General features: G+C 36.5%; 2 protein-coding genes and 1 non-coding gene across 3 annotated transcripts; 1 reads left to right on the forward strand and 2 right to left on the reverse strand.

Moving 5' to 3' along the window:
- Positions 1–2431: 2431 nt before the first annotated feature.
- On the forward strand, positions 2432–4402 carry LOC127902295 (uncharacterized; the record flags this gene model as incomplete). Its single annotated transcript, XM_052441150.1, has 2 exons — positions 2432–3121; positions 3434–4402. Coding segments are annotated over 2 exons (1659 nt in total), but the record flags the coding sequence as incomplete, so codon positions are not given.
- Positions 2735–2841, reverse strand: LOC127902907 (small nucleolar RNA R71). Its single transcript, XR_008055544.1, has one exon. It is a non-coding gene; the product is annotated as a small nucleolar RNA R71 (small nucleolar RNA).
- Positions 4403–17054: 12652 nt separating the features above from the next.
- Positions 17055–23470, reverse strand: LOC127902296 (probable disease resistance protein At4g27220). Its single transcript, XM_052441151.1, has 4 exons — positions 21969–23470; positions 18829–20167; positions 18051–18529; positions 17055–17619 (listed from the first exon to the last, which is right to left on the reverse strand). The coding sequence occupies exons 1-4, from the start codon at positions 23468–23470 to the stop codon at positions 17604–17606; spliced, it is 3336 nt and encodes a 1111-aa protein (XP_052297111.1). The 3' UTR covers positions 17055–17603.
- Between the last annotated feature and the right edge of the window lie 2057 nt (positions 23471–25527).

Consider the following 25527-nt stretch of genomic DNA (forward strand, 5'->3'; position numbering starts at 1 on the left):
ACGCCGTTGATTCGATGTCTCTCCATACTGGACGTTTACTCTCGGAGGCGTGATTGATTCTCCTGTAGTGAAAATCTTCATCTTGGGACAACCAATCACTTCCAGATATTCCAAAGATGGGAATCTGAAGGTGTAATTGGCAGAGCAGAAACTTGTGAGACTTTCTAAATCACACAGAATCAACGCCTTCAATTTGCTGAAAACAATCTCTTCTTTTTCAACTCCTTCTTTGTCATTTATTACCACCTCTGTCATTGCTCTGCATCCACATATACTCACTCTGACGAGTCGCACTAGAGGTTTTGCTGTGGAGGATGTTACTAAGTGTATCAATTTCTTGCAACCGAAAGCTACAATTTCTGTTAGGTTCCGAAAAGATACCGATGATGATGGCAATAGAATTAACAGACTTTGACAAAGATATACTTTTAGAATTTCAAGATACTGAAAAATGGGGCCAAGTTTGGAGTCTTGTTTGCACAGCTGCTTCAGATGATAGTGCCCGTGCAGCTGTAATTGTTTTATCATTGCCAACTTCCCCACTATTAGAATTTGTAATAAGGTGTTTGGGAACAAAGAAAAACAGAGAAAATGAAATGAAAACTTCTTGACCTTATTATGAAAATGATCGATACAGTTTTTCAACTTATCTCAGCTCAGCTTATAAGCTATTATTCTAACTAATAACAACTTAGATTTAGTGTAGCCACTTAGCGCTTGACACATGTCAGGCAGTTATATTCTACTTGACACGTCAGCTTGAGCTTGCACAATCTGCTCTGCTTGATTCACACGTGCTTCACCACACTCAAGCTACTGCAGCTACTCTATCCAGCTCAGCTTCAACTATATCTTCAACATCCCCCCTCAAGCTCAACTGAGGAAGTAATGTTGAGCTTGTCACGCAAATAACGAAAAGGATGATGTTAGAGTGCAATTTATGCACTAGTTTTGCATTGTTTACTTCCCTTAATATCGATGTTTTGCACTTAATAATAATGATTTACTTGTGTTTTACTTTTGTAGGTGCAATTCTATTGATTGGTGATAAAATTGAGCTACAAGATGATTTTTAAGGATGATTGTTCTCTTGGAGAAATTATGAGCGGCAGAAGAACTTTATTGATAAGGCGTGGGCGCGTGCTGTCAACTGCGGACCTGCAGTTTTTAGTTTAACGTGTTTTGTATTTTTGGTTATTTTTGTAATTACGAATTTAATATTTCAGATATTAGTATTTTATTTTAAATAGAACTCTAAAAGAGAAGAGAGAGAGAGTATTTAAAGGAGGAATCTATTGTAAAATAGAAAGATTTTTGGATTGGAGAAAAAGAAACCCTAGATCTAATTTTTCTCTTCTCTCTATGAGGAACTAAACCCATTTTTCTGGTTGAAGGTTAATGAAGCTTTGATTCATCACTACTGTGAGATCTTTCTTGTGCTTTAATTGTTTTATTGCTTTTTGGGTATTTGTTTATTCTCTGAATTAGTTTCATGATTATGTTTGTTAATTAGGTAATTGGCCACTATTTAATTATCAACTTAATCTATTGTCAATTAAAGGATTCATCGTATGAAGAATTTAATGCTTGTGACAAATAACATAGCAGAGAGTTGTGTTGTGAGAATAAACAATCTAATTTAAATGAATCATCATATGTGTTGATTAGGATTTGGGTCTCTCTGGTTTTTCAGGCTGTCAATTGATTAAATTCTATGATCGTATCTAGGGTTGTCTATTGATTAGGGAAATAACCAACGGTCGTACCTTGGTTATCGACTAGTTAAGGAGAGATTGGCTATTAGAGGGTCTCAGTAGCTATAACCGGTCTATTCATGAGTAATAATAATCTATATTTGAATCAATGATCAGTAGTCGAATCAAGCTGAGTTAATTCCTTCAACCAGAGCTTTCTCCAATTTGAATTACAACTTTAATTTGCATTCTTATTATTTTAATTTGATTTTTATTATAGTCAACAATTCCCCTATTTTACGTTTTACGTTTCAAAAGGATTTAATTAATTACCGATCTCTGTGGACACGACCCTGCTCAATCACTATACATAATTTATTTAGAGTAGGAATTTATTTTTGTTGGCTTCGACACCCATCAAATTTTGGCGCCGTTGCCGGGGATTGGTGTCATTTATTTAATCCTTTTTACGTTTTACTTGGTGTATGGTTCGTTCTTCTCGTACAGGTACACTTTCGTTTGACCCTGAAATTGAGAAGACAGCTCGCCAGCTGAGACAGCAGACTAAGCGAGCTAAGCAACGATCCTCGTCGCCTTTGCTTTTTGAAACAGATACGGTGCCTAATTTAGTTGAATCATCTAGCGATTCGGAAGAACAAGTGATGGATAGACCTGCACCTGTAGAAAGAACTCTTAGAGAGTTAGCTGAACCAGACTTGAATCAGCAACCACTCTGCATTCAATATGTAGATTTGGAGGTAAATTTTGAATTAAAGTCTGGTCTTATTCATTTATTACCCAAGTTTCATGGTTTTGCAGGTGAAGATCCTCATAAACATCTTAAGGAGTTTCATGTTGTGTGTTCAAGTATGAGACCACAAGGCGTGACTGAAGAGCAGATTAAGCTGCGTGCTTTTCCGTTCTCTGTAGATGGGCTAGCTGAAGATTGGTTGTATTACTTGCCTCCTGGATCGATTACAACGTGGAATGATTTGAAGAAGCAGTTCCTCGAGAAGTACTTTCCTGCTTCAAGAGCTGCTAACATCAGAAAAGACATTTGTGGGATCAGACAACTTCCTAGGGAGACTTTGTATGAGTATTGGGAGCGATTCAAACAATTGTGTGCCAGCTGTCCTCAGCATCAGATTTCTGATCAACTTCTTATTCAATATTTTTACGAAGGATTATCATTGATGGATAGGAGTATGATAGATGCTGCTAGTGGAGGCGTGTTGGTGAACAAGACCCCTACTCAAGCAAGGGAGTTGATCTCAAATATGGCTGCCAATGCACAACAATTTGGCAGCAGACAAGATGCCACTTCAAGAACGGTGAATGAGGTAAATATTTCTTCTGTTGAACAACGTTTAGATAAACTTACTTCTCTTGTGGAAAAGTTTGTTGTAGGTAATGTGCAACAGGTGAAGACTTGTGGTATTTGTTACAATATGGGTCATTCAACTGATATGTGTCCTACACTTCAAGAAGAACCCGCTGAACAAGCCAATACAGTTGGAGGATTTCCAGGCATGCCTCAGAGGAGGTATGATCCTTATGCACAAACATACAATCCGGGATGGAAGGATCATCCCAACTTCAGCTATGGAGTTAGGCCGTTAGGATTCCCACAACAGTATCCACCAAGACAACCAACACCTCCACAGTCAAACTCCAAGTCAGGTATATCTCTTGAAGAAATTGTTAAATCACTTGCGACTAACACTCAACAATTTCAGCAGGCAACTACAGCAAGCATTCAGAACTTGGAAAACCAAGTGAGTCAATTGGCAACTACGATGAGCCGTCTAGAGTCTCAAGTATCTGGGAAAATGCCTTCACAAACTGAGGTGAATCCAAAGCAAAATGCCAGTGCCGTCATCCTTAGAAGTGGGAAGGAGTTGCAAGAGCCTAGTAAGAAAGTGACAGAGCATGTAGAAGATGAGCTTGAAAAGAAAAAATTGATGCCTAAATCTCAGGATGCGCAACCCACCAGAGCGAAACCCCTACCTATTGTGATACCTCCTCCTTTTCCAAGCCGGTTTGCAAAATCCAAGAAGGAGGAACAAGAGAAAGACATCCTTGAGACATTTCGCAAGGTTGAGGTAAATATTCCCTTATTAGATGCTATAAAACAAATACCTCGATATGCTAAATTTCTTAAGGAACTGTGCACCTCCAAGAGAAAATTAAGAGGAGATGAAAGAGTTCATATGGGGGAGAATGTTTCAGCAGTTCTCCAAAAGAAATTACCTCCCAAGTGCAAGGATCCAGGTATGTTTACTATCCCTTGCAAAATTGGTAGTGTTAGAGTTGAGAAGGCTATGTTAGATCTAGGAGCTTCTATTAATGTCATGCCTCGTTCTATTTATTCGTCTTTGAATATTGGTGCATTAAAAGAAACTGGCGTGATAATTCAACTAGCTGATAGGTCTAATGCATATCCTGATGGGGTATTAGAAGATGTCTTAGTACAAGTTAATGAGTTGGTTTTTCCTGCTGATTTTTATGTACTTGATATGGAAGATGATAACTCCTCTAATTCTATCCCAATTTTGCTAGGAAGACCTTTTCTTAAAACTGCTAGAACTAAAATGGATGTACATAAAGGGACTCTTACTATGGAGTTTGATGGAGAGGTTATAGAGTTCAATATGTATGATGCCATGAAATATCCCAGTGAGGAACATTCGGTATTTTCTATGGATGTTATTAACCCTATAGTGCAGGAAGTTTTTTATTTGGATGTTGAAGATTCATTGGTAGCTGCTTTAAATAACAGTTTGGGCCTCAAAGGATTGCAAAAAGATGAAAATGAGTTTGTTTTAAATTCTGTATTGCAAGAGACAATTTATGAATTAAATTCTTTGAGAACTTTAACTCATCATATGTCTAATAATGAATTACCTTCATCTAATGCAAAACTTCTTCCATCTATTTTGCAGGCACCAAAAATAGAGCTTAAACCATTGCCTAGTCATCTAAAGTACATGTTTTTAGGAGATGATGAGACACTTCCGGTGATCATCTCTTCAAAGCTTAGTACTTTAGAGGAAGAGAAACTTATTAGAGTGCTACGAGATTACAAAAAGGCTATTGGGTGGACAATTGCAGATATTAAAGGGATAAGTCCGTCCACGTGCATGCATAGAATACTGCTGGAGGAAGATGCCAAACCTTCAATTCAAGCTCAACGCCGTTTGAATCCACTCATGATGGAAGTAGTGAAGAAAGAAATTCTAAAACTTCTTGATGCAGGTATAATCTATCCAATTTCGGATAGCAAATGGGTAAGTCCGGTACAAGTGGTACCAAAGAAAACTGGTATAACAATTGTTGAGAATTCTTATGGTGAGTTAGTTCCTACCCGAGTTCAGAATGGGTGGAGGGTTTGTATTGATTTTAGAAAGCTTAATTCACTCACTAGGAAGGATCATTTTCCTATTCCTTTTATTGATCAGATGCTTGAAAGGTTGGCAGGAAAATCTCACTTTTGTTGTCTTGATGGCTATTCAGGTTTTCATCAGATAGCAGTTGCGCCTGAGGATCAGGAGAAGACTACCTTCACATGTCCTTTTGGAACCTTTGCGTACCGACGTATGCCATTTGGTCTTTGTAACGCTCCCGCCACTTTTCAGAGGTGCATGGTCAGTATTTTTTCAGACTATGTAGAAAACACTATAGAAGTATTTATGGACGATTTTACAGTCTATGCTGATTCTTTCGATGATTGTCTCTATAATCTGAAGAAAGTGCTTGAAAGATGCATTGAAACAAACCTTGTCTTGAATTATGAAAAATGTCATTTTATGGTAGATCAAGGCATTATTTTGGGTCATGTAGTCTCTGCTAGAGGAATTGAGGTAGATAAAACTAAAATAGATGTTATTAAATCTTTACCTTATCCCACATGTGTGCGGGAAGTTCGTTCTTTCCTTGGTCATGCAGGTTTCTATAGACGATTTATCAAGGATTTTTCGAAGATAGCTCAGCCTTTATGCAAGCTTCTTCAGAAAGATGTGACGTTTGATTTTAATGAAGCATGCAAGGTAGCATTTGATAAACTTAAGGAGTTGTTGACTTCAGCTCCAATTATACAGCCACCAGACTGGAGCCTCCCTTTTGAGATAATGTGCGACGCCAGTAATTATGCTGTTGGTGCTGTTCTCGGACAAAGGGTTGGAAGAGCTGCTCATGTGATATATTACGCATCAAGAACACTTGATAGTGCTCAGTGCAATTACTCGACAACGGAAAAAGAACTTTTAGCTATTGTTTTTGCTTTAGAAAAATTCCGTTCATATTTATTGGGTACTAAAGTGATTGTTTTTTCTGACCATGCAGCTCTCAGATATTTGCTCGCCAAGAAGGAAGCGAAACCGAGACTTATCCGTTGGATCCTATTGCTTCAAGAATTCAACTTGGAGATCCGTGACAAGAAAGGAACAGAAAACTTAGTTGCAGACCACCTTAGTAGATTGACCACGAGTGAAGAAGCAGCACCTTTGAAAGATGATTTTCCAGATGAGCATCTCTTTGTAACTCAAGGTATGGTTCCTTGGTACGCTGACATTGTCAATTACTTAGTTACAAGAACACTACCTAGTGATCTGACGAGGGCTCAAAAGGATAAAATTAAGAGCGATGCTAAATACTATGTTTGGGATGACCCTTACTTGTGGAAACATTGCTCTGACCAAGTCATCAGAAGGTGCGTATCTGAGTTTGAAATTCCTTCTATTCTTCAATTTTGCCACTCATATGCATGTGGTGGTCATTTTGGTCCCAAAAGGACAGCATCCAAGGTGTTAGAATGTGGTTTATTTTGGCCTACTTTATTTCGTGATTCATATATGTTTTGTAAGTCGTGTGAGAGTTGTCAAAAGACTGGTAATTTAAGTCATAGAAATCAAATGCCACTTACCCCTATTCTTGTATGTGAAATATTCGATGTGTGGGGCATTGATTTTATGGGACCTTTTCCCTCATCTTTTGGCAATTCTTACATTCTTTTAGCAGTGGATTACGTTTCTAAATGGGTAGAGGCTAAGGCCACCCGGACTGACAATGCTAAAGTTGTTGTAGATTTTGTCAAGTCTAATATTTTTGCCAGGTTTGGTGTACCGAGAGCGATGATAAGTGATAGAGGCACTCATTTCTGTAATCGAGTGGTGGAAGCTCTGTTCAAAAGATATCATGTTACCCACCGAGTGTCTACCGCCTATCATCCACAGACAAGTGGACAAGCTGAGATATCAAACAGAGAAATCAAGTCTATTCTTGAAAAGACAGTTAGTCCAAATCGAAAGGATTGGAGTTTGCGATTAGATGATGCATTATGGGCGTATCGCACCGCTTACAAAACTCCCATAGGTATGTCTCCTTATCGTTTAGTATTTGGTAAGCCTTGTCATTTACCTGTAGAACTTGAGCACAGAGCATACTGGGCGGTTAAGCAATGCAATATGCGGATGGATGAAGCGGGAAAGCAGAGGAAGTTGCAGCTGCAAGAGTTGGAGGAGATTAGAAATGAATCCTACGAGAGTTCGCGATTTTACAAGGAAAAGACGAAGACATTTCATGACAGAATGATTTTGAGAAAGGAGTTCACCATTGGTCAAAAAGTTCTTCTCTTTCACTCTAAACTTAAACTTTTTCCTGGTAAATTACGTTCTCGTTGGGTAGGACCTTTTATTGTTACTAATGTTTTTCCTCATGGTGCAGTTGAGATTCGGAGTCCAATCTCTAATAAAGCCTTTAAGGTTAATGATCATCGTTTAAAACCTTTTTACGAAGGTTTTTCGGTGAATATTGTGGAGGAATTGGCTCTCAAGAATCCTATTTATGGAGATTGATACATAAATGTGTCTAGCCAAAGACATAAAACAAAGGCGCTTTTTGGGAGGCAACCCAAATGATTTATTTATTTTGGTTTTTGTTTTATCTTCTTTAAAAAAAAAATGAAAATGAGTTTGCTTATTTTGGTCAGAAGAAAATTTTTGATAAGGCGTGCCCACGTCTTAGCTAATAAGTACTTCTGTAATTTTTAATGTCTCAAAGTTTTAAGGCGTGCCCACGTACTTATTAGAAAAGTACTTCTGAAATTTAATGTGTTTGCTTATTTTGGTCAGAAGAAAATTTTTGATAAGGCGTGCCCACGTACTTATTAGAAAAGTACTTCTGAAATTTTTAGTGTTTCAAAGTGATTCATCACTAAAAAAAAAAAAAAAAAAAAAAAACCAAAAATCTAAAATCATCATTTATTTATTTATTTTCGTTCCTTTCTTTCTTTTATATATTTATTTATATATATATAAAAAAAAAAACCAAAAATCGAAAATCACTGTTCACAAATCCCTAATTCAAAAATTACTGTTGATTATCGTTTTACAGCAGCATCAGCCCCAGCCGCAACCAGCAGCATCAGCTCCAGCCTTCACCGCGCAACCAGCAGCAGTAGACGAGTACGCCCAGAACCAGCAGCAAGCTCTAGCATCCCCAGCCCGCGCGCGCAGCGCGAATCAGCCCCAGCAGCCGCGCGCAGCGCAACAGATCCGCAACGCGAACCAGCTCTCGCGCGCAACAGCCCCGCGCGCGCAACACAGCAACGAACCAGCACCCGCAGCGCAACAGCCCCGCAGCGCAACGAACCAGCAACGCGAACCAGCTCTCGCGGGCAACAGCCCCGTGCGCGCAACACAGCAACGAACCAGCACCCGCAAAGCAACCCTCAGCAGCGCGCACAACCAGCCCGAACTCGCGCAACAAGCTCCAGCCGAGCAGCAAGCACAACACAACCAGCCTACGCCCTGTATTCCAGCCGGGTAAATCGAAATCTGTGAGTGCAATTATTGTAACAATGCCGAAGAGGAAAGCATCTACTTCCAAGTCGTCGAAAAAGACACCCGTCGCAAAGAAATCTAAGATTGCCGCTCCCACTACGGTTCCATGGAACATAATTTCAGATTCACGCCAAGCCGTGAGACAAAGATCGAAGCATGGAAAAGGCATGAGTGTTTTGCCACTTGCGGAATCCAATCTCGGAGGGTGCCTCGCATTCGCGACTCAACAAGAGAAAGAGAGGTACAAAGATATTTCCACGCGCAAAATACTTCCAGCTAAGTATATTCATTACCCGACTCTTGAAAAATTAAATGTTAAAGATAATTTTGATTCTTTGATAGATAAGATTGGGTTGCGTAAGTTTGTTGATGTTGATTGCTTGGGTTATGTTGAGTTGATTAGGGAGTTTTATGCTACTTTTCAATTCACTATGCCGAATGATTTTACTTTGCATACCCCGGATGTCATTAAGTTTAGGTTAATGGGACGAAATTTTTCACACTCTATCACGGATTTTAACCTAGCTTTAGGATTCATTGATGATGATTATTCTACTAGTGATGAATATTTAGGAACAACTTGTGACTTTAGCGAAAATTTTGAGCCTTATGGTCTTTGGCGTAATTTATCTGTTGATCACAATGCCTATGACCCGAGTAAATCAAAGAGTTCTTTCTTACGTGATCGTGTTTTGAAATGTGTGCATCGATTCTTAGCATATAATTTTTTAGGCAAGAAAGATCACTCAGGAATTTTCTCTAAAACTGAATTTTATTTTATCTGGTGCATGTTAAATGATGTGAGGCCTAATTTAGGTTTTTGGTTAGTGGATCAATTTCAAAGTGTGCTTAAACGGTATAGGACTTTATTTCTTGGTCCATACATTACTCTGTTAGCTATAAACCTATGTGTGCTTGATCCTGACAATAATGATTTGCATCCTGCTTGCAAAAAGGAATTTTTGGATATGTCTGTGTTTGAAAGAACAGGTGTGGTCGAATTTAAGGAGGGGAGATTTCAGTTTACTGAACCAGGACCCACTCAACTTCCGAAGAAGCTTTATGCTAGGAGTGGTGCTACCTCTGATGACGAGTTTGACGATGACACTGTTGCCCCGCCAACTATTCCTTCTACATCCGCACCACCTTTGAGCAATCAGTTAGAGAAAATGGAGCACAAGTTGAACAAAATGGAGCAGAATTTGGCCGCATACTTCAAGAGTGTGGTATTTACCCCACCATTTCCGCCAAGCCCATAGACGTTTTGTGGATCAAAGCTCACAATTCAGGGAAGTTTCTTTTTGCCCTTAAACTTTTATCCTTACGCTTTAATTTTTATGTGAGCCTTGATTATCTTACATTGGGGACAATGTAAGTTCTTGGTGTGGGGGAGGGATTTTTGCATTATTGATGTCTGGAAGTAGTATTTTCACTCTACTCATTTATTTTCACTCTACTCATCCTTAAATGATTTTGGAGTTAGTATGCTTTATATATTATTATTTTTCTTTTCTTTTCTTTCTCACTACTTTTCTCCCATCTATCTCAAACTATTTATTTTTATTTTTATTTTACCATACTCTTTCATCACTCACATTTTATCTTTCACTTTTCATATTACTACATACATCTTTCTCACTTCTTATCATTTTTACCTTTTCTTTTATATATCACTCATACCTTCTTCTCATTCTACACCACTATTGATGGTTGATTCATTTGAAGAGTGTACATGATTTGATGGCAAATTTACCAACTTTGTGAGGATTTGAGCCTATGAGCAACCACTTTGCTCTAATTATTTTTGTTATGTGAATATCAATCCTAGTTTGTTTATTCTAGAACTTGCTTTGTTATGCATGTTGAAGCCACATTACGGGATTTTAGGCATTAAAATGATAAGGGCAAACCATTTACCATTTTTCTATTCTCGCATTTTCCTTTTTCTCTACCCGAAGACCTTTATTTGCTACCTTTGTTCGAGCCTTAACCATTACCCATCTAATTCTCTCCGTCTACTTAACCATTTTTCTTCTTTTTGAGCCTCAATTTAAGGAGATTTTTGAACTCATTGTGTGGATATATTTTGTTGCATTTTCTACCTTGTATTGAAGTTTCTCAATTAGATCAACAAGCATTATGCTTGAATTAAATTGTGCAAGGTTCGTTTCTTTTGTTTGATTCGAAAAAAAAAACAAAAAAAAATGAAAAAAAATAAATAAATAAAGAAAAAGAAAAATCGAAAAAAAAAATGTTTACATTCTTGGTGACTTGAGTAGAAATAAGCATTTTGATATCATAAGTTCATTCAATGAGTTCATTCTTCTCATTTTGATCTCTTTTTCTTTCGTAAACCTTTCTTTTTCATTTAACCCATTTAACCCCATTACAACCCTTTTAAGACCCTTAGATTTTTGCATTTTATTCATGTTTTGTGGATTGAGATGTGATATATGAGCAAGCTTATGGTAATAGCATTCTTTGATTTGATTTGAGTGAATAAATGACACCCTAAACACTTTGAGTGCATGGAGTGAAGTCAATGAGAGGGCTATTAAATCTTGTTGCACTTGAATTTTGAATGGATCTTCTTGGTGGTTGAATGTTCTTATTCTATCTTATGAGATTCTATGCTTTAAAATCCTTGTCTCTCGAATGTTGATCGACTTAATTTCTTGGGGTATACTTGCTTAAAATTGTTTTTGGATGAGTTGAGATGAGAACTGAGTGGAGATTTGGGATTAATCTTGAGTTATATGCTTGAGGACAAGCATCATCTTGGTGTGGGGGAATTTGTTAGAGTGCAATTTATGCACTAGTTTTGCATTGTTTACTTCCCTTAATATCGATGTTTTGCACTTAATAATAATGATTTACTTGTGTTTTACTTTTGTAGGTGCAATTCTATTGATTGGTGATAAAATTGAGCTACAAGATGATTTTTAAGGATGATTGTTCTCTTGGAGAAATTATGAGCGGCAGAAGAACTTTATTGATAAGGCGTGGGCGCGTGCTGTCAACTGCGGACCTGCAGTTTTTAGTTTAACGTGTTTTGTATTTTTGGTTATTTTTGTAATTACGAATTTAATATTTCAGATATTAGTATTTTATTTTAAATAGAACTCTAAAAGAGAAGAGAGAGAGAGTATTTAAAGGAGGAATCTATTGTAAAATAGAAAGATTTTTGGATTGGAGAAAAAGAAACCCTAGATCTAATTTTTCTCTTCTCTCTATGAGGAACTAAACCCATTTTTCTGGTTGAAGGTTAATGAAGCTTTGATTCATCACTACTGTGAGATCTTTCTTGTGCTTTAATTGTTTTATTGCTTTTTGGGTATTTGTTTATTCTCTGAATTAGTTTCATGATTATGTTTGTTAATTAGGTAATTGGCCACTATTTAATTATCAACTTAATCTATTGTCAATTAAAGGATTCATCGTATGAAGAATTTAATGCTTGTGACAAATAACATAGCAGAGAGTTGTGTTGTGAGAATAAACAATCTAATTTAAATGAATCATCATATGTGTTGATTAGGATTTGGGTCTCTCTGGTTTTTCAGGCTGTCAATTGATTAAATTCTATGATCGTATCTAGGGTTGTCTATTGATTAGGGAAATAACCAACGGTCGTACCTTGGTTATCGACTAGTTAAGGAGAGATTGGCTATTAGAGGGTCTCAGTAGCTATAACCGGTCTATTCATGAGTAATAATAATCTATATTTGAATCAATGATCAGTAGTCGAATCAAGCTGAGTTAATTCCTTCAACCAGAGCTTTCTCCAATTTGAATTACAACTTTAATTTGCATTCTTATTATTTTAATTTGATTTTTATTATAGTCAACAATTCCCCTATTTTACGTTTTACGTTTCAAAAGGATTTAATTAATTACCGATCTCTGTGGACACGACCCTGCTCAATCACTATACATAATTTATTTAGAGTAGGAATTTATTTTTGTTGGCTTCGACACCCATCAGATGATAAGAGAGAGCTTTGGTGAGAATATCAGCATTCTGTTCTGAGCTGGAAATATATTGAACTTTAAGACATTGAGGAGCAACCTTCTCTCTAATAAAATGAACATCTAATTCAATGTGTTTTGTTCTAGAATGAAACTTAGGATTAGAAGCTAAAGCTACTGCACTTTGATTGTCACACCATATGATTGGAATGGAAGACAGAGTAATACCAATCTCAGTAAGGAGAGATCGAATCCATAAGACCTCAGCTGCTACCATTGCTAATGCTCGATATTCTGACTCAGCACTAGATCGAGATACCACTGCCTGTTTCTTAGAGCACCAAGACACCAGATTTGGACCCATATAAACACAATAACCAGCCACAGACCTCCTATCATCTTTGTCTCCAGCCCAATCAGCATCACTGAAGCAGTCAATCTGGAAGCTACCATGATTGTAGAACTGTAAACCAAGCTTAATTGTTCCCTTTAGATACCGTAAAATCCTTTTACAAGCCTGCCAATGATTGACAGTAGGAGAGGAGAGAAACTGACTAAGCTTGTTGACAGAGAAAGCAATCTCTGGTCTGGTCAAGGTTGCATACTGAAGAGCACCAATAGTGCTTCTATAGAGAGTAACATCAGAGAAAGATTCACTATCACCTTTAGTAAGTGACACTCCAGAAACCACAGGAGTGGAACACGGTGTACTATCCTGCATTTGCACCCTATCAAGCAGATCAGTGATATATTTGGATTGAGAAAGATGAATACTAGATTTGTTGTACAACACTTGAACTCCTAGAAAATAGTTCAAAGCACCAAGATCTTTAAGTGCAAAAGCAGACTGAAAATTAATGATAATCTGCTGAACAAGCTGAGAGTTGGAGCCTGTAATGATGATATCATTTACATATACTAAGATAAGCAGTAGATGACCTTGTGTTCTCTTAAAGAAGAGTGAAGTGTCTGATATGGAATTTGTAAAACCCCATTGAGTTGTAAGAACCAATTTGAGTCTGTCAAACCATGCCCGTGGAGCCTGTTTAAGCCCATAGAGAGCTTTATGTAACTTACAGACATAGTCAGGCTTGGAACCATCTATAAACCCCTGAGGCTATTGCATATACACCTCTTCAGTTAAGTGGCCATTAAGGAAGGCATTGTTAATGTCGATTTGCCGGAGTACCCAATGATTCATGACTGCCATACTCAAGATGATTCTGATAGTTGAGGACTTGATGACAGGGCTAAAAGTTTCATTAAAATCCAACCCTTGAGTCTGATGAAACCCCTTAGCAACAAGTCTAGCCTTGTATCTAGAGACACTCCCATCAGGATTGTATTTAATCCGAAATACCCACTTATTCCCAATTGCTTTAATTGGATGTGTAGGTTTGACAAGAGTCCAGGTATGGTTATGAAGTAAGGCCTGATATTCATCTGTCATGGCCTGATGCCATGTAGGATCTTGAAGAGCTTTTGAGACAGTAGTAGGTTCTGTAGGTTTAGTAGGAGGGGTTGTAAGATAGGCTTTAGGCTTAAATATACCAGCCTTTGATCGAGTGACCATTGGATGACCAGTAGAAGATGGTAATGGTGGAGTTAAATGATGAACAAGTGAGGTAGAGGGTTCTGTGGGTGATGAAACAGTAGGCAAAGGTGATTGTATAAGAGTTTGAGAAGAGGAACTTGGAGAGAACAAAGAGAAACCAAGATCAGCTGCTGTTGAGGATGAAGACTTGGTTATATCAAGTTGAATCAAGGGACAAACAGAAGAAGACTGAGATGAAGAATCAGAAGAAGAACAAGAATGAGTGACTGAGGAGAAATCAACTCCTGACTGAAAAGGAAAACATGACTCATCAAATGTAACATGGTTACTGATATAGATTCTACCAGAAGAATGAAGACACAAGTAGCCCTTATGAAGAGAGCTATACCCAAGAAAAATACACCTAGCAGTTCTAAACTCTAGTTTATGATGATTATAGGGCCTCAAATATGGGAAGCAAGCACACCCAAAGACTCTCATAATAAAGTAATCTGGCCTTTTTGTGAATAGTTTTTCAAATGGGGATTCATTATCTAGAATGGGTGTAGGTAGCCTGTTTATGACAAATGTGGCAGTATGGAAAGCATTCCACCAAAATTTGAGTGGTAAATGGGCTTGAGCAAGGAGAGTAAGACCTGTTTCCACTATATGTCTATGTTTACGCTCAATTTTTCCATTTTGATGATGAATGTAAGGACAAGGATGTCTAAATTGAATTCCCTGCTCAGCAAGATAAGAAAGAAATGGCCTAAACTCACCTCCCCAATCTGTTTGAAGGCATTTGATTTTCCTATTCAAACATTTTTCTATCATATGCTGGAATTCAATAAAAGTTTGTAAGGCTTGAGACTTGGTAACAAGAGGGAATATCTAGGTGAATCTAGTGAAGTCATCTAAGATAGAAAGATAGTAGTGATAGCCTTGTGAGGACAACAGAGGAGCTGGTCCCCATAGATCAGCATGCAATAATTCCAATGGTTGAATGGTAGTGGTATCTATAGAGGGAAAGTACTACATGTGACATTTGCCAAATTGGCAAGCATTACAGAAAATTGGTTTAAGGGCTCTATTGATGTCGAGAGAAGGATTCAAATGTTTTATAATTTGTTTAAGAGCATGCACTATAGGATGACCCATTCTCTTATGTAAAATATTGTAATCAACTGATTTTGAGCAAGCAACTGACATGGCTATTGAGGCTTCATTATTGAATTGAGAATTATTTACAGCTGACAGAACTTCATTAGAATGTATAGAATTGGAAACATTTGAATGACTAATCATGGACACTGGAGAAGAACAGACACTTGAAATAGGACTTGAATTTGAGATGACAAATAAGGCATTAGACTGGACTTGATTTGAAACTGCAGCATGAGACACAGCAACAAGACCTTCAACTTGATATAATCCTCCTCTAGCAATCCCCTTGAGCAAAATGATCCCTGAATTCTTGTCCTTGACAAAACAAGAGGTTTTATGGAATTCAATAACAACATCATTGTCAGCCAGTAGTTTAGATACACTTAAAAGATTTTTGGTTATAGCTGGGACATGCAAAATATTATTGAGATAGATAGGTTTGGCAGCAAGTGTATTCAATATTGTGCAACCAACATGTTTAATATGCAACCCCATGCCATTACCTACATGTAGCTTGTCAATGCCATGATAAACTGAGTAAGATGAGAAGATACCTGCTTCCTTTGTTACATGATTTGTGGCCCCTGAGTCAATATACCAAGCAGGATCAGCTACAACTCCATAATCAGCAACTGGAGCAGTAGGAGCAAATGGTGCAGTGGGAACAGTAGGTGGAACAACTCCATAGTTAGCAAATGGAGTAGCAACATTGGATTGGCCTTGAATCAGAGGAAACCCTTGAGGATACAGAACATTGGCATTCTGATATGCAACATTTCCTTGAAACATAGGTGTATTATATCTAGGAGTACTAGTTGCAGCACCATAAAAACCACCATAACCTTTTCCATACATGTTCTGAGACTGACCAGGAAAACCTCTGTAATTGAATCCACCTCTAGGCCTAAAACCACCTCTTCCTTGCCTAGGAATAAAATTCTGACTAAACCTGTTCCTGCATTTATATGCTCCATGACCAGGAATGAAGCATATTTGACAAATCACTTCCTTATCAACATTGTATCCTCCTTTGCCATTATCCATACCAGTAAAATTTCCACCATTAAAACCTCTCTGACTAGCATTATTGAACTTATTGTAATTCTGTCCTTTTTGAGAAAAATTGGCTAACATATCGTGCACCAACTCATTTTGCACTTTGCCTTTACTCATCTCAACCCTAGTTTCATGACTAAGCATTAAGGAATACACTTCTTCAACAATGAGACTATCTTTTTCTAGCCTAGCAAGTATAGTTGTCACAAGTGACTCATAATTTTCATCTAAACCAGTGAGCAAATGCATTATAAAATCAGTTGAAGCAAGAGGATTACCACCAATACCTAAGCTATCTGCAATTTTTTTCATCTTATTGAAGTAATCACTTACTGACATAGCTCCTTTCTTTATGGTTTGAATCTGCATTTTCAGAGGCATGTATCTAGCCTTCGACTGTGACATGAACATCTCAGCAAGTTTCTCCTAGATCTCAAGTGAAGTATCACAATCCACAACCATGATGAGCACATTATCTGCCATAGACGATAACATCCAGCTTTGTAGAAGTTTATCAGTTTTCTTCCAATCAATATAGTCAGGATTTTCCCGTCTGCTCGAACTCTGAGCTTCTGATCTGCTGACAGCATTCTCATATGAAGAAAGAAAACGATCTGGACATAGAGATTCTCCATTGATAAAACCGTCAAGACCATTTGCAATAATCGAAGCTCGAATTTGAGCTCTCCACACTAGATAGTTTGTTCGATCAAGCTTTGTTGGTTGAACAAAAGAGAAAGAAAAAGAAGTCGATCCTGAATTGTTTTGATTTGCCATACTTCGTGGCTCTGATACCATATTAGAATTTGTAATAAGGTGTTTGGGAACAAAGAAAAACAGAGAAAATGAAATGAAAACTTCTTGACCTTATTATGAAAATGATCGATACAGTTTTTCAACTTATCTCAGCTCAGCTTATAAGCTATTATTCTAACTAATAACAACTTAGATTTAGTGTAGCCACTTAGCGCTTGACACATGTCAGGCAGTTATATTCTACTTGACACATCAGCTTGAGCTTGCACAATCTGCTCTGCTTGATTCACACGTGCTTCACCACACTCAAGCTACTGCAGCTACTCTATCCAGCTCAGCTTCAACTATATCTTCAACATCCCCCCACATGTTTCTCTAAGCATCCTTCCATTGAAAATACATCCTCGTGGAATGAAAAAAAAGACAGAGTGAGTATTTCGAGATTGTGAAATCTCTCCAGTACGTTCCAGATTGGAAAACAAGCTGAGTCATCTCCAACAATCTCTAGTTGTTTAAGACTGCCAAAAAGGTGTTGTGGGAAATCGGCCTGCAAAATCATCTTCACATCTTTTCCACTTAGTGATAGTTTCTTCAAGTTGGGTACGATCTGATCATCATCAATCATAATAACTAATGAGGTCAATTGATGATCTACAGTCACACGCAGTGACTTTATAGTATTTGTTTTATATTATATTTTAAAAAAATTGAATTATTGATCAAATTTATTTTATATGTTAATTTTAGAGGTAAAAAAGAAATTAGGGAAAAAAGGTTGATTTATACTGGCTCGAAATTATTTTATTGCACAATAATAAATTACTAATTTATTTTGTAACTTCTTCTATATGGAAAGACTAAGGATTCTTTTATAAATGCTATACCTAAAAAAGTTCATATAATTATTAATCTACCACATTGATCCCTTAGTCTAGACTAGCAAAGATTATTGTATAATAAAAGTTTATAATTTATTGAGTATTAATTTATCGATACTTTGTCATATTGTATAATAAAATATAGAAAATGGCTTCATACCTTTTCCAACGGCAAGGGGGCTGTTGTGCAGGAATACCAAGTTGATCATTCTCATTATTCTGCGATAAATCTGCAGCGAATATCTTTAATTTGTCACAACGAAACACTGAAAAAATCTCTAGTGCGGGCCATTCCGAAGTATGCATTCCAGGGTACAAACATCTAAGTTTTGGTAGATATTGGAGTATCAGAGTGGTGAGCTGTGGAAAGACAAAATAAGGGATAACTTCATCTGCTCTGTTCTCAGAAATGATCTCCTGTAAATCCTCACAGAAGCGTACTTCTAGGTGTTGGAGGTGCTTAAGGCTTCCGATCATAGACGCTGAAAATATGTATTTTAATTTGTTACAGTGCCACACAATCAATCGTGTTAAATTTTGAAAGCGAGGAAACACGGCCGCCGGAATTTGATTGTAGTGCCAAATCTTGTCGACATTAATTGCAGATATCTCCAAAGCCTCCAAGTTAGGCAACGCAACCTAAAAAAATAAGAAGTTCTCGTTAGATCCAATATCGATATGGGAAGCACTTGAGCTGAGTATGCATTCTAATTCCTAAAAAAATAAGAATTTCTTTGATTACAAATTAATGCAAGTCAGAATCAATTTCCAACTGACAGCTGAGTATGCATTCTAATTCATACTACTTGTTAAGAGCTCAATTAGTGAGCACGTGAGATTCTTTTTATCCTTTTTTCCATTTTCTTTCAATTCTTTAAATCATGATAGAATAAAGTCTGTTATATATATATATAAAAAGAAAATGTTAGCCTACGCACCTTCTCGTTGAAAAGCAGAGTTGAAGTATCCAAAGTGATTTCGCTGGAGCTATATGTAGTCGTCGATTCCTCTTGCGACGCTGGTCTGTTTGGTGATGCTGAAGGAGTCTTTACTTCACGGCAAAAACTTGTAACCTCTGGAAGATTCCCCAGACTCAAATATCTTAATTGAGCCAACTCTATCTTCTCAATTGAATTATCAACTTCTTCCCCAATTGCAAAAATCTCTTTCATCTTGCTGCAATTAACAACTGTACTTGAGTGATTAACAACTGTAGAGAGCCAAAAGATATTACTCAATTTATCACAATTATATGCTTGTATGATTTTGAGTTCGTTGAAGGACTCTACTTTGAGCTGATCAATCCATATCCTCTCCATGTTGATCAAGTTGTGAAGGATAAGTGACTCCAAAAGAGGAAAGGCATCACAAGCGACCATCGCCCTTGAATCGACGATGCAAAAGAAATCAGGATTATTTTGAACCCAGAGAAGCTTCAATTGTGAAAAGCCCTCCGTGTCCAAATTGAAAAGAACATTCTCGATGCCTTGCAGCTTGTCCAACCATAAGCATTCAACGTTATTGATGCCCTGCAATTTCATGGAGCAAATGTCCATAAAATCAAACTTGAGCTTCAATTCTCTTAAACTCTTGCGATCACTGTCGATCAAAAAGTGCTGCTGACTTTCAAACCAATTTTGTCCAGCAATCATGGGATGTATGAATGACTCATTTCCAATAGATATTTTGAACCTTTCGAGCTTTCTTGCCAAAAAGCCTTCTGGTAAAATACTATAATTTTTAACATCAATTTCTAGAGTGGTTAGCCGAGGTAAATGCATCAATTCATCAAGACTAGCATTACTTCTTTTGCTATTGGCTCTTTCAACCTCCCATTCAATCGAGCAATTACCCATATACAATTCTTCTAATCGGATTAAGCTTGATATGACATTTGGGGCAATAACTTTTAGATGGAAACAGTCTGTTAAATCTAACAGCCTTAGCTTAGTCAGTTGACCTAGTGCTTTAGGCAACTCTACAATATCAGATCGCAAAAAGCTAAGGATTTCCAGATTTTCCAACTTTCCAATAATGGCTATGTCTATGCCTCCGAAAATGCTTTGATTAAGACAAAGTGTCTGAAGATTTACTAGAAGACCAATTGAAGATGGCAATGACAATAACCGCATTCTAGTCAAATCCAAAACCCGAAGCTTTTTCGTCCTTTTGAAGAAGTTCTCAGGAATATTAGGCACAGCAAAAGAGTTCTTGGGAGACATGAGTAGAAGTTCAAGTTGTAGAGATTCGGACCCTTCAGGAATGTCATTAATAATACTATCTTTTAAAGAAATTGCAAGATATATTTTTAATTCATCTGCATTTGGCCATTTCCAATGATAAGTGCATATTTTTCATATATTTTGCTATTAATTTCTCTATCTTTTTCTTGTTTTGGTCTTAAATATTCTAGTTATTTTAGTTAATTTTTAATTTAGTAACTTATATTTTATTGTGTTAATTTTTATCTTAGTTTTATTTATTTTGTTATTTTAGGTATATTTTGGAATTAAAGAGAAATTAAATCAGAGCATTTAAGAAGAGATCTGCTTGAAGGAATTAGAAAAGGGAAATAATTAGTGATTTTTGGAAACCAAGAAAACCGAAGCCAACAAAATTAATTCATGCATATTCAGAAGATTATGACCATCACGTGGAGATTAAAGAGGGAATTGAATTTAATTCAATTTGGCGGCTTCATTTAATTGGAATCAAGAATCTTAAAGGGTAATAACATATGCAAGCATTAAAGTGGCTTTGGCTTGCTCATTGGTTAATATGGGAAGCAAATTGAACAATGAAGAAAAAGGAAGCCAAGCCAATTAACAAGCCAAGCCATCACTTGAAAGCAAAATTGGAAAACAAAGATTGCAAACCAAAAGTGGCCACGTGAAAGGAAAGAGAATAAAGCCTTTTGGCTTTAGGAAATCATTATTGGCTTATTAATTGAAGCATGAGGTGGCAGTTTTGAGCTTGGAATTTAATTCTCTCCAGGCAAGGATTTAAACAAAGCCACAATTGAAGCATTATAAATAGGATCAAGCGGAAGCAATAAAAAAAAAAGAAGAATTCGGGCAGCAAGAGACTTTGAGGGCAGGGCAAATCCAATTCGGCAAGAAGAAGAAAAAAATCAGCAGCCGGAATTCAATTGAAGAAAAAGGCAGCCGCTTGAATTAATTTCCATGACTGGTTTTATCAATTTTCTTATTCCCAATTTAATTACGTTAGGCTAAATTTTTATTTGGTTGAAGGTGAATTCAAAACCCTAAACATGCTATGCAATTAAATTTAAATTCTATCATTTAATTTATTTAATTGAGATTGTTTATGTTCTTCTATAATTAATGTTTATTGTTTATTCTTGTTTTATTTGAGTGACCAATTAGATAGGACTTGAATAAATTCTATTGCTAGATTAAAATTCTTGATCCGTAATTGTCTTGATATTTTAATCATTAGTAGCAGGTTGGAATTAATGATTTCAATTGGAGAACATAACCTAGGTTAAATAATCCGAGCTTGTGTGTTTATTGCCTAGATCAATCTAATATCTTTCTTTGTTTAATGCTTCCATTTTCTTAAATTTAAAGAGCTTATTTTAAATTATTTAATGGTTAGAGATTTGGTGAAGAGCTTATTTTACCTAACGACACACTAAGGAAAGATTGAGACTAACAGAGCTTATTGTTGTCTATGGTTGATAGTTTCAATATAAATTGATAATAGAATTGATATATTATGTGCATGTTTGGTGGTGGCGAATGATCCTTTAACCAAAGTTTTCATCATTATTATTTCTTTCTCCTTTAATTAGAGTTTTTATTAAATTCTTGTTCGTAATTTTAATTTCTCTATTTCTTACTATTTAGTTAAAAATTCATAAATCCCTCTTTTATTTTTAATTGGTATTTTCTTTAGTTAGACTAATTTATATTATTATTACTATTACTATTATTTTATTTTAAATCTTGCTTTGGAGTTAATAATAAATATAACTAGCATAGTCTCTGTGGGATCGATCCTTACTCGTTCTGTACTAATTATTTATATTAGTGGTAAGGTTTTAAATTTGGTGCACCTTAACGACACTACCATCCAATCATCCTCATTTCTCACCACAAATCCAATTTTGTCACGACATGCAATTGAAATGGCAACATCGCGAACAACGTCGTGCATAGAAAAGTATTTACTGCCACCATCCTCAAGCAACAAACAAGAGTCTCTTAGTTGATGGACCCATGCATGTAATTTGTTATGTGCATCTTCTAGCTTGTGGACACTTTTAAATACACCCCAGCCCATGCTATATTTGAACAAGTCCATAATTGGTGCTGGCGTAATAAGACTACACAGTAAAAAAGTTTTCTTGAGTTGCTCACCTCTTAAGTACTGGTAACTCAGCTCAATTGTTGAGTATGCCTCTGCTGGTACTCCTTCGTCGAAGCTTGCCTCTGAAGGCGTTTGGAGTTCTTGCAAGGCATTCTTCCACACAGGCAGCTCTTTTTTTCTCAGTGCCTTTGCTACTGTGGTTAGGGCAATAGGCAAACCTCCGCATGCCTTGGCTACACTTGTTGCTGTAGATTCTAATTCACGATTTTCCACATAATCACCTGCCATTATCTTGAACAATCTCCAGGCTTCTTGTTCATTTAAAATGCCAATCGAGAAGTTTTTTTCAGATTCCATCCTTAGCAGCACATCGAGATCTCTTGTTGTGAATAATAATTTGCATCCTCTGTGCTCAACTCCAAAAGGAATTCCAATAGTCCCCAAATCAAGAGGTTTCCAGATGTTATCCAGAATCACAAGGATCTTCTTCTCATTCTTCAATCTTTCATATAGTCTACCAGCTCTTCTAGACTCAGCTTCCTCGGACAACTGTAGGCCTAACGTTTCCGCAATTTCCTCTTGGATCTTTTTTATGTCTGGACTTTGGGTAACCTCCGAAAAAGCCACCTTATCGTAAAGCTTGTCTTCAATGGCTCGCCTTGCAAACTCCTTCACCAGTGTCGTCTTTCCAATGCCGCCCATGCCGTAGACCCCAATGATGCTGACATCAACATCGATCAATGCATTTTGTATGGCCTTCAAAGTAGAAAGTCTTGATTCGAAGGCCTCGCAGCCTTTGTGAGACTTGAGCCATATATCCTCCGGAATGGTACGGTAGGAAATTCTATCATCAAATTTCCCAGCTTCTTCTTTGAGTTCTACAATGGCCTTCACCTTTGTTTCTGCTTCCTTGCTAAGCTGATAGCCGGACTTCAAATTAGGACACAAGCCCATGAGACATCGTTTATTTGTTGTCTCCTCATCGTCAATGAATTTGGCTGACTGCTCAATGGTGTTGTTCGCACGAACCAGCCACTTCTCAACCTTCTCTTCAATCTTTTCCCCTTTTCTTTCAGCCTCAGAAACCCTGTGCTGAATGCTTCTCCTTTCATCCTTGAGCTTGTCTATTTCTGCCTTGAGATTCTCAACGTTGGCTTTATAGTTACGCAAATAACCAAATCGGCGTTCTATTGGAGGAGCCAAGCATTTCAAAAATTGTAAAACAACAGTAACAATGCTTTCCACCATCCTGGATCCTTTTTTTTTTTTTTCAAAGTTCTGACAAGAAAATAAACAAGGAGCGAAACACAGAGAGAGTGAAAAAAAAAAAAGCGAAACAACGAAGATGGACAGTTTATCCGGTTCTGGAAGCGGAGAAATGAAAGAAAGAGTAAAAGCTGTTATGGATCTGGTGAGAAGATGGAAACAAGGAAAAGGTTTCTAGTTCGAGAACTGATTGAATTAATATAAGGAATGATTTAGATAATAGATGTAAAAAATGAAGGTATCTTGGCACGGTAGAAGTACAAAGGGTAGATATGGAACCAAACAAAGAGTACAGCAGGCCACAACAAGATTGGGAATGGAGAGAAACTAATTAACAAAGACTGGAGATTACAACAAAACAGATGCCGAGAGAAAACTTGATCCAGTGAAATTCAAGAGAGCGAATCTGATAAAATTATGGAAAATGATAACTGAACTAAAAGACGACAAAATGAAGACAAAAACGGCCGTCCAAATAGCCGGCCTCTGTATCTTCATCTAAAGTTTGACCAGTCAAATGCTGCCATCATTATCGAACAGCGATATCCAACACTTGCCCGAAGATTCCAAGAAGTTGCGTGTCTGCCGACTTTTAAATGCTAAGCCTTATTGTGTCCATGACACACCAAACAGAGCAGTCCCGGGTAGTTGCCAAAACTTAGGACTAAGCAGTAGCTTAGTCAGAAAATCAAACCCGTACCGGTAAAATGACCCATAAAAATATAAAGAAACCAAAGCTTTAAAAGAAATCAGTCAAATCACAAAGATTGAAGAGTAAATCTATGGTTTTAGATTTTTATTTTATTTTTTTAGATAATAGATATTATTTTGATGAATTTTCAATATGAGAATAATGTTAGGAATTTCGATAGTAGAATTCTAACTTGAGACCCAATTGTTATGTGTCATTTTTTTATTAGATAATGAATTTTATAACTAGTAAAATTAATATTTCGATCATCTAATAAATGACTACCATATCAGTTGAGACTCAATTATTGGGATCCTTAACATTGCTCTTAGTATTAAATTGGACATCTTAGCTAAATCAGATTAAAAATCAAATTAGATTTTAGGCTTTTATCCAACATCTCTTTTTTTTTTTAGGTCTATTTGAAGTGAACCAAAATAAAAATACAACAGGTTCAACGACTAGGCAATTGATAGTCAAGTAGAAGCAAATCAAGGCTAAATGGGAAAGAGAAATGATATTTGTGCAAAACAAGGAGCAAATTAGTGAATGGGAAAGAGAAATGATATTTGTGCAAAACAAGGAGAAAATCAGTGTAACTGAAGAGAATCAAAGTGCTTTTGAGATAAAAAATTGAAGCAAGAAAAGGGTCGTTGGATCCAATGAAAATGCTAAGAGCTGATGGCAAAAGAGAACAATGTTAAATAAGAAAACAGCTAGCGCTAGCAGAGACCACAATAAACAGAAAAGTTGAAATGGATTTACAATATTTCTGTCTTTCTTCATGCTTTAACAAATATTGCTCTATAAAAAAAATTATTGAGCGTTTTTATTATTGGAATCACAAAAGACCTACACAATATAGTAAGTGACTAGGAATAAATAAGAATATATAACTCTCTCTCTAATTCTCACTCTAGCTTTTAATTGTCACTCAAAACCCAAAATTCATCCTTAAAGTGTAAGCAAATCATAGATGAATTATAATCATTTGATAATAAAGCTAGAGGATGTATTAATATAAAATTTATTTATTAATGTTGAAGTTAATTATCTCATTAATAATAGTATAAAAAGTTAATTACTAAGAAACGCATAGCAGTAGTTAATTGGTGTCATATTATTGGGATTCTGGGATATAATTTTATATCATAACTTTGTAAGTATATAATTGCTCATTAAATTAACAAAATTATTTATAAATAATTAGTTGGAAAAAATAAATTCTATTTTTTATTTCAAATAATCTATAAATTAACTAAAAATATAATCAAGCTGAGAATTAAAATAATGCTACTGTATGAGAGGATTTTTATTTTTTCCCAAAGTTTCACTAGGAAATTATTGA

The sequence above is a fragment of the Citrus sinensis genome, chromosome 5 (assembly GCF_022201045.2).
Source record: "Citrus sinensis cultivar Valencia sweet orange chromosome 5, DVS_A1.0, whole genome shotgun sequence".
In the NCBI taxonomy this organism is placed as follows: Eukaryota; Viridiplantae; Streptophyta; class Magnoliopsida; order Sapindales; family Rutaceae; genus Citrus; species Citrus sinensis.

What these genes read in the sequence shown, in the direction of transcription:
- LOC127902296 (XM_052441151.1), bottom strand. Translation starts at nt 23,470, where the DNA reads ATGGTGGAAAGCATTGTTACTGTTGTTTTACAATTTTTGAAATGCTTG. An exon ending in TGGATGGTAGTGTCGTTAAG is followed by an intron (nt 20,168 to 21,968) that starts GTGCACCAAATT and finishes TTTAAAAGATAG; the next exon opens with TATTATTAATGACATTCCTG. An exon ending in CTCTGCTTTTCAACGAGAAG is followed by an intron (nt 18,530 to 18,828) that starts GTGCGTAGGCTA and finishes TTATTTTTTTAG; the next exon opens with GTTGCGTTGCCTAACTTGGA.